Genomic DNA, 16,804 nt, shown 5'->3' with positions numbered 1-16,804 from the left:
GGAATGGAGGTTTGAGCAATCTTATCTAGGAGGAAGATCTGAGCAGGTGGTTGGATTACCCAAGACTATTTAACGTGAGTGAACTTTATATACATATAAACATGTCCTTCTTCCCTTGAAATTCACATATTTTTGTGTTTAATTTTTGTTGTTGTTTTTCTAAAGATTTTATTTATTTATTTGAGAGAGAGAGAGAATGAGACAGAGAGCACGAGAGGGAAGAGGGTCAGAGGGAGAAGCAGACTCCCCGCCGAGCAGGGAGCCCGATGCGGGACTCCATCCCGGGACTCCAGGACCATGACCTGAGCCGAAGGCAGTCACTCAACCAACTGAGCCACTCAGGCACCCTAATTCACATATTTTTGAACAAGGAGATGGATACAGAGAAACAAATCATATATAAACAGTTGAATATCTGCTTGAAAGTACAAAACCTCGGTGGGTATCTTTCATACTGTTTTCTGCCTTCTCTTTCTGCATTTTGGTAAGTCCCTATTGCAGCAGTCTCCCAGATGCAGCCAGAAGATGAACATCCCCATTGTGCAACTGGGAGACTTGGGAAGTGAGGTGGTCTTAATAATACATGTTCTTATCCCACCAGCTTCCAGGGTAGAGTCTGATGAAAAGTTTCCACGTCTCATCATACACCCAATCAGAATGGCAAATGGCAGAGCCATAAACCAATACTGAGGCCAGAGCATTGTGAAACTCAGGGCTGTGACACTTCCAAGCCCACAGGAGAGGATTAATGCAATGATAATCTGTGAGGCAATCCTCACCCAGGTGACTTTATTTCTGAAGATACCCTGCTGGAATATGGAGTTCCTCCTGATTTTCCTGATGATTAGATCTGCTATTTGCTGGACCATGATGCCAACAAAGAAAGCTGTATAGCCCATCCATTCTAAGTATTGGTACGATGTCCACTGTTGTCCATAGCTGTCTTCCAAGTCATTCACATTGCTATTTTCCCATTCAACCCGGATGTTAATGAGAACGCTGGGTTTAAAGCCCTCCTGTGCATACACAGTGAAATACACAATGAAAGCTCCCACAGCTTGCATGAGGCCAATGTGCAGGTAAGAGTATATGGTAAGTTGCTGGTTCACCAGTCTGTCCTTCTTTTTGTAGTGAGGCTTCCTGTTCATAATGTCACTTTCAGCTTTCTCATAAGCCAAGGCAATGGAGGGGATTATGTCTGTGCCCAAGTCGATGACCAAGATAGTAATGGTGCCAATGGCAGGGGCAGCCCAACAATGATGTAGATCAGAAAGGGGCACAGCTCAGCAGTGTTCTTGGTCAGGGTGTAAGCGATAGTCTTCTTTAGGTTGTCAAAGATCAGGGGACCTTCCTCCACCCCTGTGACTATGGATGCAAAGTTGTCATCCAGCAAGATCATGTCAGCTGCATTTTTGGCTGCATCAGAACTTGCTATCCCCATGGCAATCCCAATATCTGCCTTCTTTAGAGCTGGAGAGTCATGACCACGTGACCATAGGTGTGGGGGAGGCACACTTATACACATGACCAAAGCATACCAGGGCTGGCCTATAATACTCTTGTCTCTGAGAATGTCCCAACCTGAAAGACTTCCTACAGAGACTCCTCTTTGGAGCCAGGTCTTGTTTACCTGGCTTCTTTAACAGCCACTCGCAGAAAGCTGCTGTCCAGGGCTTTGACAAACATCAACTCACGCCATCCTCATAATGACTCTCAAAGGCAGGTTACTTGGAAAACGTGCCCTGCGGCTGGTTGTTGTTTTTTCTTTTGATTTTTTAATCCAAAAGCTTATGTTGTAAGCTTAAAAATTCCATGAACCCTTCAAGAAATGTTTCTCCTGAGATGCAGTGACCAAAGAGGCATTGTTATTGTGGGAAGACTGCACTGGGCTCTTTTGTATTGACTTATCCCATATGACCCACATAGAGACACTTCAGGGGAGCAAGTGATTTGTTATGGGTCCTTTTTTACAGATTAAGGAACAGGAAGCCTGAGAGTTCAAGTGGTTCCTTTATGTCTGTTCTGACAGTAAGTGGAAAGAAGATAGCAAACATTCATACCATGTATCATTAATGAATTTTTGAAGTAAAAATAATTGCTCACTAGTTTTTTAATGAGGACCAAACATTTTTTTTTGCAAATGTCAGCTATCGTCTCGACAGGGCAATGATTCTTTAAGGAAATCTCAATTTTACCTCAGAGTATACTTGGAGCAACTAAAGGTGGGCCTTATGCTAGTACTTTTTATTGGTGCCCATTATCATCTGTGAAAACAGAACATTGAAATGCAGCAATTTGAGTGACAGACACAGCAATTCTTATACAAAATGGGAATATTTTTCACTGCTGATTTTAAAAACAGTACACTCTTCTGGGTAAAATAAAGGGCATTCTCCCAAGGCACAGCAAACACTTCAGAAAAGAAAAGAAGAAGAGAGAGAGAAAAAAAGAAAGCAAATGCAATTGCTTTGCTTTGAACTCAGTGGCCTGAGAGGGATGTCTTAGCAAGTCATTGCTGTCACATGTGTATTTTCAGATTCTGAGTTGCAGGGTCAGCATCAAATTGTAACTCACAGATAATAAGCAAAGAGCTCGCATTTCTCCAGAACCCGCTGTGTCCCAGGCAAGGTTCTAGATCTTATGAAAACTTCACCACAGAGTATGTGGTACAGTGCCCATTTTTTGGATGAAGAAAATAAGACTTAGAGAGGCTACCTAAACTTTTCAAGGACACAGACCTAGGAGGCACTGTTTTACTGAATGTATTTATTTTTATCATAAGTAAAATATTTCACTACCGTTTTTTCTGTTTCCATTTTATTTTATTATTTTTTAAAGATTTTATTTATTTATTTATTTATTTATTTATTTATTTATTTATTTATTTATTTGACAGAGACAGAGATAGTGAGAGCAGGAACACAAGCAGCGGGAGTGGGAGAGGGAGAAGCAGGCATCCCCCCCAAGGAGGGAACCCGATGTGGGACTCGATCCCAGGACCCTGAGATCATGACCTGAGCTGAAGGCAGACACTTAATGACTGAGCCACCCAGGCACCTTGTTTCCATTTTATAGCTGAGGAGTTGCATCAGGGAATTCAAGTGGCTTATAGCCATGGTCACATGCAGATTGATACATCCTTATGTTCTGCTGCTGTACCAGGGGCTCTCTGATACTTTGCTCCTCAAAGGGTGGTCCAGAAAGGCAGGCTGTTAATCCTTGGGAGCTTGTTGGAAATGCAAGGTCTCAGACCCTCCCCGGACATATTTGTCTAATAAAATCTGTAGGATTTTAAAGTACAGTAGGATCTGTACTTTAACAGCCCCCCACCCTACCAAGTGATTCTCCTACACGCTAATATTTGAGAAGTTCTGCATTCATCACATTGCTCCCCTCAGACAGCTTGGCAACACATTGAATATTTCAGTGTTTTTCAACCAGCTGATGACTGTTCCCAGCAGGAACCATCTAAACCTTCCAAGAGCCACCTGAAATTGATGGCCATCCCTGCTCCTGCCTCCCAAGGCCACAACCCTGCCCGCTCCTGCCCCAGCCCCCCACCCAGACAGGTCTCTCTATCCCATATAGAGACTCTTCAGTTCCAGGTGGAGATGAATGGCTAAATTCTTTCAATTCAACTTAACCACATGAAACAGCACTAAGTCTTAAAAAAAGCTTTAGCTGGTTCAACTGCAGAGAGGCTGATCATCCATTTCTTCCCAGAGAGACTGCCAGAGAGCTCTTCAGTTCCCTGAAGCTCGTGGTCCCACACCTGGGGAGGCATGCGCTTGTGCATCGGGGGACCCTTTGTGCTGCACACCTGGTGTTTGGTGAATGAAGTGTTTACTGAAAGACTTCATTATTTCAATCTCATTATCTCTAAATGTGCTTGTTATCATCTGGATAAGATTATTGCAAAGCCTCTTCTGTGTTCATTCTCTTTCCTGTCATTTTCTATAATGTATATACTATAATGTGTAAATATAATTGGGCATGTCCCCCACGTCAGATCAAAATTGTCAGAAACATACATGCTACCTGATGGATGTTGGGAGGGCATCTTCACAAGGAACACTTTAAAGTGTATATAAAGGATTATATATATGTATGTATATACATATATATACATACATATATATAAAGCAAATTCTTGTTTAGCAGTTTGTACTATGCAAAACGCTTTCTCATAGTCCAGTTATAGCAATCTTGCAACCTAATATGTAGGTCTTCATTATTCTAGAGGCAAAAAAAAAGCCACTAATAAGCAAAATTTCAGTTTCGGTTTTCTTAATGAATCTAATGGTAAAACAGTTTCCTTAGTGGACAAAAGTAGCTGATGATATATATGACTTATAGTTTCTTCCTTGGATTAGTTAAAATAATAGTGGTTAGACCATAAAATCTGCTTTGCTATTTCTTGTTTTTCTTTATATAATCGAATTTATTTTTAAATTTATTTTAGAAAGGAGGAGCAAGATGGCGGAGGAATAGGAGACCTAAATTTCATCTGGTCCCAGGAATTCAGGTAGATAGGGATCAAACCATTCTGAACACCTATGAACTCAACAGGAGATCGAAGAAAAGAATAGCAGCAACTTTCTGAACAGAAAAGCGACCACTTTCTGGAAGGTAGGATGTGCAGAGAAGTGAATCCAAGGCGATATTTGGGAAGATAGATGGCGGGGGAGGGGCCTCTGTTAGCTGCTACTGGCAAGTGATGGAGCAGCAGAGCACAAAATCAGAAATTTTAGAAGTCTGTCCTTTGAGGGATGTTGCTCCAGTGGCTAAGTGGGGGGTGGAACCCTCACTGGGACAGTGTGGTCTCAGGACGCTCGGGGTCACAAAAGACCAGGGGAGCCTGAGTGCAGCAGAACTCCCAGGTATTGGAGCAGGGAAGCCAGCTGCAGAGACAGAGCTGAGGAGTGGGCTCACAGCTCAGGGTTGCCATAAACCATGATCCAAGGCACAGTCGGGCCACTTCTCTTCCAGCAGGGACCCAACATGTGGCAGATCTGGTGAGACTCCCCTTCCTCCCCCGGAAGGAGTGGCGCAGGAGTGCACCGCAGGGATCTGCTGGGTTTGGAGACTCCGCACGGGGTCAGATGCCAGAGATAGAAATGCTCAGTAACAGGCCGGGTGAGCACGGAGTGCAGCCGGAGACCAGGGAGACGGGAGTGATTGACTGCTTTTCTCTGGGGGCTCACTGAGGAGGGGAGCCCTGAGTTCTTGGCTCCTCCAGGGCGGAGATTGGGAGGCCACCATTTTCACTCACATATTCCAAAGCTGTACAGAAAGCTTGCTGGGAACAAAAGCTTCTGAGAGCAAACCTGAACAGGTTACTTAGCCCATACCTGGCAAGGGCAGAGCAATTCCGCCTCCGGCAAAGACATTTAGGAACCATGACAACAGGCCCCTCCCCCAGAAGATCAGCAAGAAGAGCCAGCCAAGACCAAGTTTTCCGATCAATGAGAATGGCAGAACTCCAGTGGTAGGGGAATACAGCACTTAGAATTCATGGCTTTTTTTACCCGATTCTTCAGTCTTTCAAAGATAATTTTTTTAATTTTCTTTTTTTGTTTTTTTCTTTAATTTCTCTTTTTCCCTTTTTCAACCAACATCTTATCAATCCCTTTTTTAAAAAACATTTTTTTATTCTTCATTTTTAGAGTCATATTCTATCCCTTCAGAGTAGTTACCCTTATTTTTGGTATCTATCTATCTATCTATCTATCTATAGATTGTTCTCTCTTTAAAATTTTGGGATACAGTTTCTTCTAATAGACAAAAATATACCCTAAATCACTAGTGTATGGTTTTATTCTAGTCTCCTGCCTGATCACATTCTCTCCCTTCTTTTTTTTTAAATCTTCTTCTTTCTTTTTTCAAACAACTTCTTATCTTATCAATACCTTTTATGAAATCTTATATAATTTTCATCTTTACAGTCATAGTCCATTCCTTCATCGTATTTACCCCTATTTTTGTACATATATAAGTTTTTCTTTCTTTAAAATTTTTGAGGACTTTCTTCTAACAGACCAAAATATGCCCAAAATCTAGCATGTGGCACTGATCTATGCACCAGACTGATCATATTTGATCATATTGTTTTTTGTTTGTTTGTTTGTTTGTTTTTATCTTTTTCTTTCTTTTCTTTTCTTTTCTTTTCTTCTCTTTTCTTTTCTTTTCTTTTCTTTTCTTTTCTTTTCTTTTCTTTTCTTTTCCTTCTTTCCCTTTCTTTTCCCCCAGTTTCAGGACTCTTCTGATTTGTTTAGTGTATATTTTTCTGGGGTCATTGTTACACTGTTAGCATTTTGTTCTCTCATTCACCTATTATCCTCTGGAAAAATGACTACATGGAAAAAATCACCTCAAAAAAAAAAAAAAAAGAATAAGACGCAGTACCGACTGCCAGGGATCCAATCAATACGGACATTAATAAGATGTCAGAGCTAGGGTTCAGAATGACAATTTTAAAGATACTAGCTGGGCTTGAGAAAAAGCATGGAAGATAATAGAGAAACTCTTTCTGGAGAAACAAAAGAACTAAAATTTAACCAAGTTGAAATCAAAAAGCCTATTAATGAGGTGCAATAAAAAATGGAGGCTTTAACTGCTAGGATAAATGAAGCAGAAGAGAGAATTAGTGATATAGAAGACCAAATGATGGAAAATAAAGAGGCTGAGAAAAAGAGAAACAACTATTGGATCATGAGGGCAGATTCGAGAGATAACTGATACCATAAGATGAAACAATATCAAAATAATTGGGATCCCAGAAGAAGAAAGAGAGAGGGGGGCAGAAGGTATATTGGAGCAAATTATAGCAGAGAACTTCCCTAATGTGGGGAAGGAAACAGGCATCAAAATCCAGGAGACACAGAGAACCCCTCTCAAAATCAATAAAAACAGGTCAACACCCCGACATCTAATAGTAAAACCTACAAGTCTCAGAGAAAAAGAGAAAATGCTGAAAGCAGCTCGGGAGAAGAGATATGTAACCTACAATGGTAGAAACATTAGATTGGCAACAGACCTATCCACAGAGACCTGGCAGGCCAGAAAGGACTGGCATGATATATTCAGAGCACAAAATGAGAAAAATATGCAGCCAAGAATACTATATCCAGCTAAGCTGTCATTGAAAATAGAAAGAGAGATAAAAAGCTTCCACGACCAACAAAAACTAAAGGAATTTGCAAACACAAAACCAGCCCTACAAGAAATATTGAAAAGGATCCTCTAAGCAAAGACAGAGCCTAAGGCAGCATAGACCAGAAAGGAACACAGACAATATACAGTAACAGTCACCTTATAGGCAATACAATGGCACTAAATTCATATCTTTCAATAGTTACCCTGAATGTAAATGGGCTAAATGCCCCAATCAAAAGACACAGGCTATCAGATTGGATAAAAAAACATCGATATGCTGTCTGCAAGAGACTCATTTTAGACCTAAAGACACCCCCAGATTGAAAGTGAAGGAGTGGAAAACCATTTACCATGCTAATGGACACCAAAAGAAAGCTGGGGTGGCAATCCTTAGACAAGACAAATTAAATTTTAAAACAAAGACTGTAATAAGAGATGAGGAAGGACACTATATACTACTTAAAGGGTCTATCCAACAAGAAGATCTAACAATTGTAAATATCTATGACCCTAATATGGAAACAGCCAGTTATATAAGCCAATTAATAGCAAAATCAAAGAAACACATTGACAACAATACAATAATAGTGGGGGACTCTAACACCCCCTTCACTGAAATGGACAAGGAAATAAGGGCTTTAAATGACACACTGGATCACATGGACTTCACAGACATATGCAGAACATTCCATCCCAAAGCAACAGAATACACATTCTGCTCTAGTGCCCATGGAACATTCTGCAGAATAGATCACATCCTAGATCATAAATCGTGTCTCACCTGGTACCAAAAGACTGGGATCATTCCCTGTATATTTTCAGACCACAATGCTTTGAAACTAGAACTCAATCACAAGAGAAAAGTCGGAAAGAACTGAAATACATGAGGCTAAAGCGCATACTACTAAAGAATGAATCTGTCAACCAGGAAATTAAAAAAGAATTTAAAAAATTTATGGAAAGAAATGAAAATGAAAACACAACTGTACAATATCTTTGGGATACAGGAAAGGCAGTCCTAAGACGAAAATACATAGCAATACAAGCCTTTCTCAAGAAACGAAAAAGGTCTCAAATACACAACCTAACCCTACACCTAAAGGAGCTGGAGAAAGAACAGCAAATAAAGCCTAAACCCAGCAGGAGAAGAGAAATAATAAAGATCAGAGCAGAAATCAATGAAATAGAAACCACAAGAACAGTAGAACAGATCAATGAAACTAGGAGATGGTTCTTTGGAAGAATTAACAAGATTGATAACCCCCTGGCCAGACTTATCAAAAAGAAAAGAGAAAGGACCCAAATAAATAAAATCATGAATGAAAGAGGAGAGTTCAGAACCAACACCAAAGAAATACAAACAATTATAAAAACATATTATGAGCAACTCTATGCCAGCAAATTAGATAACCTGGGAGAAGTGGATGCATTCCTAGAGATGTATCAACTACCAAAACTGAACTAGGAAGAAATAGAAAACCTGAACAGACTTATAACCACTAAGGAAATTGAAGCAGTCATCAAAAATCTCCCAAAAAACAACAGCCCAGGGCCAGATGGCTTCCCAGGGGAATTCTACCATACATTTCAAGAAGAATTAATACCTATTCTTCTGAAACTGTTCCAAAAAATAGAAATGGAAGGAAAACTTCCAAACTCATTTTATGAGGCCACCATTACCTTGATCCCTAAAACAGACAAAGTCCCCATCAAAAAGGAGAATTATAGACCTATATCCTTGATGAACATGGATGCAAAAATGCTCACCAAAATACTTGCCAATGGGATCCAACAGTACATTAAAAGAATTATTCCCTACAACCAAGTGGGATTTATCCCTGGGCTGCAATGTTGGTTCAACATCCACAAATCAATCAATGTGATACAATATATTGATAAAAGAAAAAACAAGAACCATATGATCTTCTCAATAGTTGCAGAAAAAGCATTTGACAAAGTACAGTATCCTTTCTTGATCAAAACTCTTCAGAGTATAGGTATAGTGTGTACATACCTTAATATCATAAAAGCCATCTATGAAAAACCCACAGCGAATATCATTCTCAATGGGGAAAAACTGAGAGCTTTCCCCCTAAGGTCAGGAACACAGCAGGGATGTCCACTATCACCCTGCTATTCAACATAGTATTAGAAGTCCTAGCCATAGCAATCAGACAGCAAAAAGAAATCAATGGCATCCAAATCGGCAAAGAGGAAGTCAAACTCTCACTGTTTGCAGATGATATAATACTTTATGTGGAAAACCCAAAAGACTCCACCCCAAAACTGCTAGAACTCATACAGGAATTCAGTCAAGTGGCAGGATATAAAATCAATGCACAGAAATCTGTGGCATTCCTATACACCAACAACAAGACAGAATAAGAGAAATTAAGGAGTCGATCCCATTTACAATTACACCCAAAACTCTAAGATACCTAGGAATAAATCTAACCAAAGAGGAAATGATCTGTCCTCAGAAAACTATAAAATACTCATGAAAGCAATTGAGGAAGACACAAAGAATTGGAAAAACGTTCCATGTTCATGGATTGGAAGAACAAATATTGTGAAAATGTATATGTCTATGAAAATGTATAGAGCAATCTACACATTTAATGGAATCCCTATCAATATACCATCCACTTTTTTCAAAGAAATGGAACAAATAATCCTAAAATTTGTATGGAACCAGAAAAGACCCCAAACAGCCAGAGGAATGTTGAAAAAGAAAAGCAAAGCTGTGGCATCACAATTCCAGACTTTAAGCTCTATTACAAAGCTTTCATCATCAAGACAGTATGGTATTGGCACAAAAACAGACACATAGATCAATGGAACAGAATCTGTTCTATGGTCAACTAATTTTTGAGAAAGCAGGAAAGAATGTCCAATGGAAAAAACAGTCTTTCAACAAATGATGTTGGGAAAATTGGGCAACTACTTGCAGAAGAATGAAACTGGACCATTTCCTTGCACCATACACAAAAATAGACTCAAAATGGTTGAAAGACCTAATTGTGAGACAGGAGTTCATCAAAATCCTAGAGGAGAATACAGGCAGCAACCTCTTCGACCTCAGCCGCAGCAACTTCTTCCTAGAAACATTGCCAAAGCAAGAGAATCAAGGGCAAAAATGAATTATTGGGACTTCATCAAGATAAAAAGCTTTTGCACAGCAAAAGAAACAGTCCACAAAACCAAAAGACAACCGACAGAATGGGAGAAGATATTTGCAAATGACATATCAGATAAAGGGCTAGTATCCAAAATCTATAAAGAACTTATCAAACTCAACACCCAAAGAACAAATAATCCAATCAAGAAATGGGTAGAAGACATGAACAGACATTTTTCCAAAGAAGACATCGAAGTGGCCAATAGACACATGAAAAAGTCCTCCACATTGCTCGGCATCAGGGAAATCCAAATCAAAACCTCAATGAGATACCACCTCACACCAGTCAGAATGGCTAAATTTATGAAGTCAGGAAACAACGAATGTTGGCAGGGATGTGGAGTAAGGAGAACCCTCCTACACTGTTGGTGGGAATGGAAGCTGGTGCAGCCACTCTGGAAAACAGTATGGAGGTTCCTCAAAATTTAAAAATAGAGCTACCCTACGACCCAGCAATTGCACTACTGGGTATTTACCCCAAATATACAAATGTAGGGATCCAAAGGGGTATGTGCACCCTGATGTTTATAGCAGCAATGCCCACAATAGCCAATCTATCGAAAGAGCCAAGATGTCCATTAACAGATGAATGGATAAAGAAGATGTGGAATTTTACGTAACCATCAAAAGGAATGAAATCTTGCCATTTGCAATGATGTGGATGGAACTGGAAAGTGTTATGCTGAGCGAAATAAGTCAATCAGAGAATAAATGTATCATATGATCTCACTGATGTGAGGATTCTTAATCTCAGGAAACAAATTGAGGGTTGCTAGAGTGTTGGGCGGTGGGAGGGATGGGGTGGCTGGGTGATAGACATTAAGGATGGTATGTCCTATGGTGAGCACTCTGAATTGTGTAAGACTGTTGAATCACAGACCTGTACCTCTGAAACAAATAATACATTATATGTTAAAAAAAAAAGAAGAAGAAGAAGATTGCAGGAAGGGAAAAATGAAGGGGGGAAATCAGAGGGGGAGACGATTGGACTATGAGACTATGGACTCTGAGAGACTATGGACTCTGAGAAACAAACTGAAGGTTCTAGAGAGGAGGGCTGTGGGGGGATGGGTTAACCTGGTGATGGGTATTAAAGAGGGTGCATACTGAATGGATCGGTGGGTGTTATATGCAAACAATGAATCATGGAACACTACATCAAAAACTAATGATGTAATGTATGGTGATTAACATAATAAAATAAAATTTATAAAACTAAATAAATTTATTTTAAAGTCTTCATCTTTTATGGTTTCTTTGGTTCAGTGTAAAAGATATGGAAATTTAGAGGTCATTCATTCTAGCTTCTTCATTAAACCTCTTGTCTAAATATTTTAAACAAATACTTTATAACCTGCTCCAATTATTTAGAGATTACCCTTAATCAAATGATTCAAGTTTGCATTAATGAACAATTTCTGCAGAACTGCTGTTTAATTATATTTCTAGGCATAAGAGTGATTGCAGTAGTTATTCTTGTACCTTTAGGCCAAAACCTATTTTAGCTACTTAAAAATATAATCAATAGATAGCATACTTCAAAAGAATAAGGGCTTTATCCTCAGTGTGCACATATTATCTAGCATATAGTATTTATTTATTAATTCATTTAATAAATATTTTTTGAACATCAGATACTATGATGGGTTCTATGGATACTATGGAAAACAAGATACATATTACTCATTGTCTCTCCTACTAAAATGTAAGCCCTATGAGGTCAGTGTCTTTTTATCTTTTTCATTGTTTGTTGCCATAGCACTTAGAGTAGCACTGGGCACATAATTGTTGCTCAATAAGTATATATTAAATGGATGAATGAAGTAACTGAGTAATGCCAACAGTCTAGTAGAGGAGATATGTGAAAAAAAATATGTGAGATTATTTTAAATTATAATAATTGCTTCAAAGAAAAACAAACAAAATGAATTGTTGACAGAAAATAACAGAGGAAGATGTTCTTTGTTTTTTAACGTTTGTCATAACCACTTTTGGTAAAGTATTGCCTAATTATGGCTATGCAAAGAGTAACGTCATTTATTACTTTTTACAACAGAGAACATTTATTTTTATAATTTGAAGCAGTGAGATAGATTATTGAAAGAGTTTAGGGGCATCCTTTTAAGAAATATCAAAGACTTATTTATTCAGCCATATGTAGTTAGTGCCAACTAGGTGGTAGGCACTCTCAAGATTCTGTAGTTACAGCAGAAGGCAACACAAACAGTGAGGCTCCTGGGCTCCTGCCTGCTCTGGACATCTCTGCCATAAAATCTTGGGGTAATTTCTAAGGCTATTTTCTTTTTTTTTTTTTTTTTGCTTTTTTTAAAAATTATTATTAACATATAATGTATTATTTGTTTCAGGGGTACAGGTCTGTGATTCATCAGTCTTACACAATTCACAGCACTCACCATAGTACATACCCTCCCCAATGTCCATCACCCAGCCACCCATCCCTCCTGTGCCCCTCCACTCCAGCAATCCTAAATTTGTTTCCTGAGATTAAGAGTCTCTTATGGTTTGCCTCCTCTCTGGTTTCATCTTATTTCGTTTTTCCCTCCCTTCTCCTATGATCCTCTGTCTTGTTTCTCAAATTCTTCATATCAGTGAGATCATATGATACTTATCTTTCTCTGATTGACTTATTTCACTTAGCATAATACCCTCTAGTTCCATCCACATTGTTGCAAGTGGCAAGATTTCATTTTTTTTGATGGCTGCATAATATTCATTGTATATATATATATACCACATCTTTATCCATTCATCTGTTGATGGACATCTAGGCTCTTTCTGTAGTTTGGCTATTGTGGACACTGCAGCTATAAACATTGGGGTGCACTCCAAGGCTATTTTTTACAAGTATGGAAATCAGGATACTCAAAGGTTTGGGGAGATGATGTAGACCAGAGTTCCCCTAAAAGGTCAGAACTTAGGGCTGATACATGATGAAAACTCTTTAAGACACATCCAAGGTCCAAGGTCTTCTTCAGCAAGGTAAAAATAATTCAAAACCCCTGTATCTTAGAGATCTAGCCCAGTGTGTATTTCAAATTGTCATTTAAAATGTCTGAGTTTTAATTCCATAACTGGTAAAACAGGAGTGTGAAAATAGTCATCACTTAGGGACTCCTGGACATAGAAGTAGTTCTTCAGCATGGATCACTATGATGTTTTAAGTATTCCTTCCTTGCATGAAATACTTAGTATTAATATAGTTAGCATATACCATATACAGCTATATAGCTATATATATATATATAAATATATATATATATATATATATATAGCTTATATGCTATTTAACTATATAGTTAGAATACATTACAGTTAGTATGAACTAACATGTTAGTATAAATATCTAACTTATGCACAAGGCATTACTTAGGTTCTGCAGAGAATGGAGAGAGTACAAGTTTTCTAACTCAATCATCCTCCCCTCATATTTCCATCCTCGTTAACCTTTCTCGTATCTTCAGTTTCCTTATTCTTCTGCTCCTCCTTTCTATGCCACACTCATACCTTCTGATAAGCACATATCTCTAGTATGCCATGTCTTCTTTTCTTCTTTTAAATAATCTTTTTAGCATCCTTAAATATAGGTTCACTTTGAGCTTCACACAGATTAATTTTTATATGCCTCTTTATAGCACTCAGTGGGTAAAATCCCCCCAAAGTAACTTGGTTTAATTTTCTTCCTCTGCAAATCTATTATTTAACTCAACAATTATTAATTCAGCAATACCATGTGCCAGAGACAGGGTATAAATTGGTGGGTGCATAGATACAGCCCCTGTCTCCCCAGAATTGAAGTCAGAGGAGGAAGATAAGTAGTAAATGCTTAGCCAAACAGGATTATTGAGGTAAGTGTTCCAAAGAAAATGAACAATGCCGAAATGAGCAGACTGGAGTGGGAATGGTCAAGGGAGCACTTTCTTAGTTTGTGGCATACAAGCAGACACTGAAATGATGTGAAGGAGTCAGCCATACAGAAGCCAAATTTAAGTGTATGCAGGGCAGCCACATCAATCTGTATGAAGCTTTGGGGTGGCACAGAGCAGTCTTTCCAAAAATGTCTACCGAGTCAGATTTCGATGGGAAAGTTAGAAGGGAGATATGAAGATATGCCTAAGATATGAGAAACTATCTCTCCTTGAATTTTGTAGCTATATCTACCCCAAGATGATAGAGTCATATATACGTTTATAGACCTGACCCTATCTTGGGTTCAAAAGCTATATCTTTTTTTAAAGATTTGCTTATTTATTTGAGAAAGAGAGAGAGAGAGCGAGCAGGTGTAGGGGCAAAGGGAAAGGGAGAGAGTGAATCCTCAAGCAGACTCCCCACTGAGCTCAGAGCCCCACACAGGGCTCAATCTTACAACCATGAGATCATGATCTGAGCTGAAATCAAGAGTTGGATATTTACCCGGCAGAGGCACCCAGGTGCCCCTCAAGATCTGTATCTTTACCTGATGTTCCACAGCTGAAAATCAGCCTATCCAAACATGGGTTCACTATCTTCCCAGACACACCAACTCCCCCTCCAGTTTTCTCTTGCTAGAAGCACTACTGTCATAAATAAAAAACATCCAATCAAGACACTTCATTTATTCCTGATTTTCTTCTATTAGTTGCCTATATCAGTCCTACATTTTTACTCCTGAACATCCTAGGATCTGACATCATTTTCTCCACCCGCATTTCCTCTGTCTTGGTTTTGGCTAGCCTCAGCTATCATGTGGGTCATTGCAAGAAATGTACAAGCTGGCCTTATCTTCGGTTTCTTTCTACTTCAATCTGTTGTCCTTGTATCATCACCAGGGAAATCTGGTGGCATCTTGCTGCTGCATAAGATTACTCCTTAGAAGGGTCCAAGTCTTCCAATATGCTTCCCCAACATCATTTCTCCCTCCCGGGATATACTTCATGCTCATGTACAATGTACTTTTCTGTGACCTGGGCACACTGTTCTCTTTAACATTACTGTTCCTTTGTATAGGCTCTTCTGTTTCAATGATGTCTTTCATTGCTCTGCCAGATGAGAGCCTAGTCTTCCTTAAAGACCCAGTTGAAATGTTTTTGCCTTGTAAAGTCTGGTTTTGATTCTCTACTAATTGTCAGTGGACAATTTCTCCCTCATCTATACTCATACTCTATCTTATTTATCAACTCAATTTTCTTGACTGAATCTTTCCCAATAGACTAACTGTATAGTCCTGGAGAATAGTGTCAATATGCATTTATCTTTTTTGCCAATACCTAAAATAGTGTCTGATCTGAATAAAATCTAATATGTATTTACTGGATTAATAACAAAGAATTAGGTGGTCTGTAGCAGAAATTTACTGGAAAATCTCCCAAACTGTTATCCAGGCAGAAGTCAGCCATTTCCCTATGCCATTATCAAAATGTTACAAGGCTATAATGTTCATGTATGTATAGCTCTCTAGTAAAAAACTAGAAAAAGTATTTTGTTCCTAATAACCTCAGCAAATGCTGAGACTCCTTGTGACTCAGTCTACTCAAGGAGCTGCATGCAAAGAAGCACAGTATGGAGACACAAAAACAATAAAATGATATCTATGCTACCTTCTACCTGAATCTCTTAGAGAAAAGTGAAAGGGATTTAATTCATAGCAGAGCTACATTTCTCAAATCTCATGCTTCTCCTTCCCAAACACCCCTACCTTGGTCTTCCACATATTCAATCCAAATCTATCCATTTTAAAATACTTATTCCACTTGAAACACGTGCTTCCTCTCTTTAGGTCTATTTGGTATAGAACAATCTTGCCTTTTTAATGCCTTCCATGTATATCCCTTTTTTCCCATCTTCTCCTGATTCTAAATTGCATGTAATCTGGAAACCAAACTAGCAAAAACTTTGCATTATGTGAGTGAGAACTCACAAATAAACACATTTGCCCAATTTTTATACCCCTTAAGCCTTGCAAATTAAGATAGGTGTTTGCTTGGCTGAGTATAATTTGATTTCCCAAAATGAAATTGACTAAAATTCCAAACGAGAAAAGGGTAAAATTTATAACATGTGTTGAATCTGATTGCTTTGTAAAATTAGGAAAATATTTTTTTAATTGTTTGACCATTTCTATTCCTTATCCTGGATTTATATCATCTCACATTAACACCTGGGTGCAAATTTTCAGTTATTTTTCTCTAAAATGATTCCTAAAGAGAAATTTCTTTGGTCATTTTCCTTTGCAATAGGAGGATATAGGGGAGTGGACACAGTCACTGAATGTGGCATTTTACTCATCTTATTTATCTCTTCACTCTCTCTCTCTCTCTCTCTCTCTCTCTCTTTGTTAACCAGTGGAAAGCAGAAATCAGAAGACTTTTTGCTAATGTTTGGCTAAATCCTCATCATGCTCTTTGTTGTTTAGATTTTAATTTTTGATTGTTCAAGCTGGCCTAAATGCTTAGAGGTGAGCATAAGGAATCTGGC

The 16,804-nt window shown here is 38.6% G+C and overlaps 1 protein-coding gene across 1 annotated transcript; it reads right to left on the bottom strand.

The window, feature by feature from the left end:
• Positions 1–355: 355 nt before the first annotated feature.
• On the bottom strand, positions 356–1,148 carry LOC113938443 (potassium-transporting ATPase alpha chain 2-like). Its single transcript, XM_035729023.1, has one exon. The coding sequence runs from the start codon at positions 1,146–1,148 to the stop codon at positions 450–452; it is 699 nt and encodes a 232-aa protein (XP_035584916.1). The 3' UTR covers positions 356–449.
• Between the last annotated feature and the right edge of the window lie 15,656 nt (positions 1,149–16,804).

The sequence above is a fragment of the Zalophus californianus genome, chromosome 8 (assembly GCF_009762305.2).
Source record: "Zalophus californianus isolate mZalCal1 chromosome 8, mZalCal1.pri.v2, whole genome shotgun sequence".
NCBI lineage: Eukaryota > Metazoa > Chordata > Mammalia > Carnivora > Otariidae > Zalophus > Zalophus californianus.
The sequence above is the reverse complement of the archived record's forward strand: the minus strand, read 5'-3'. Positions and strand labels throughout refer to the sequence as shown.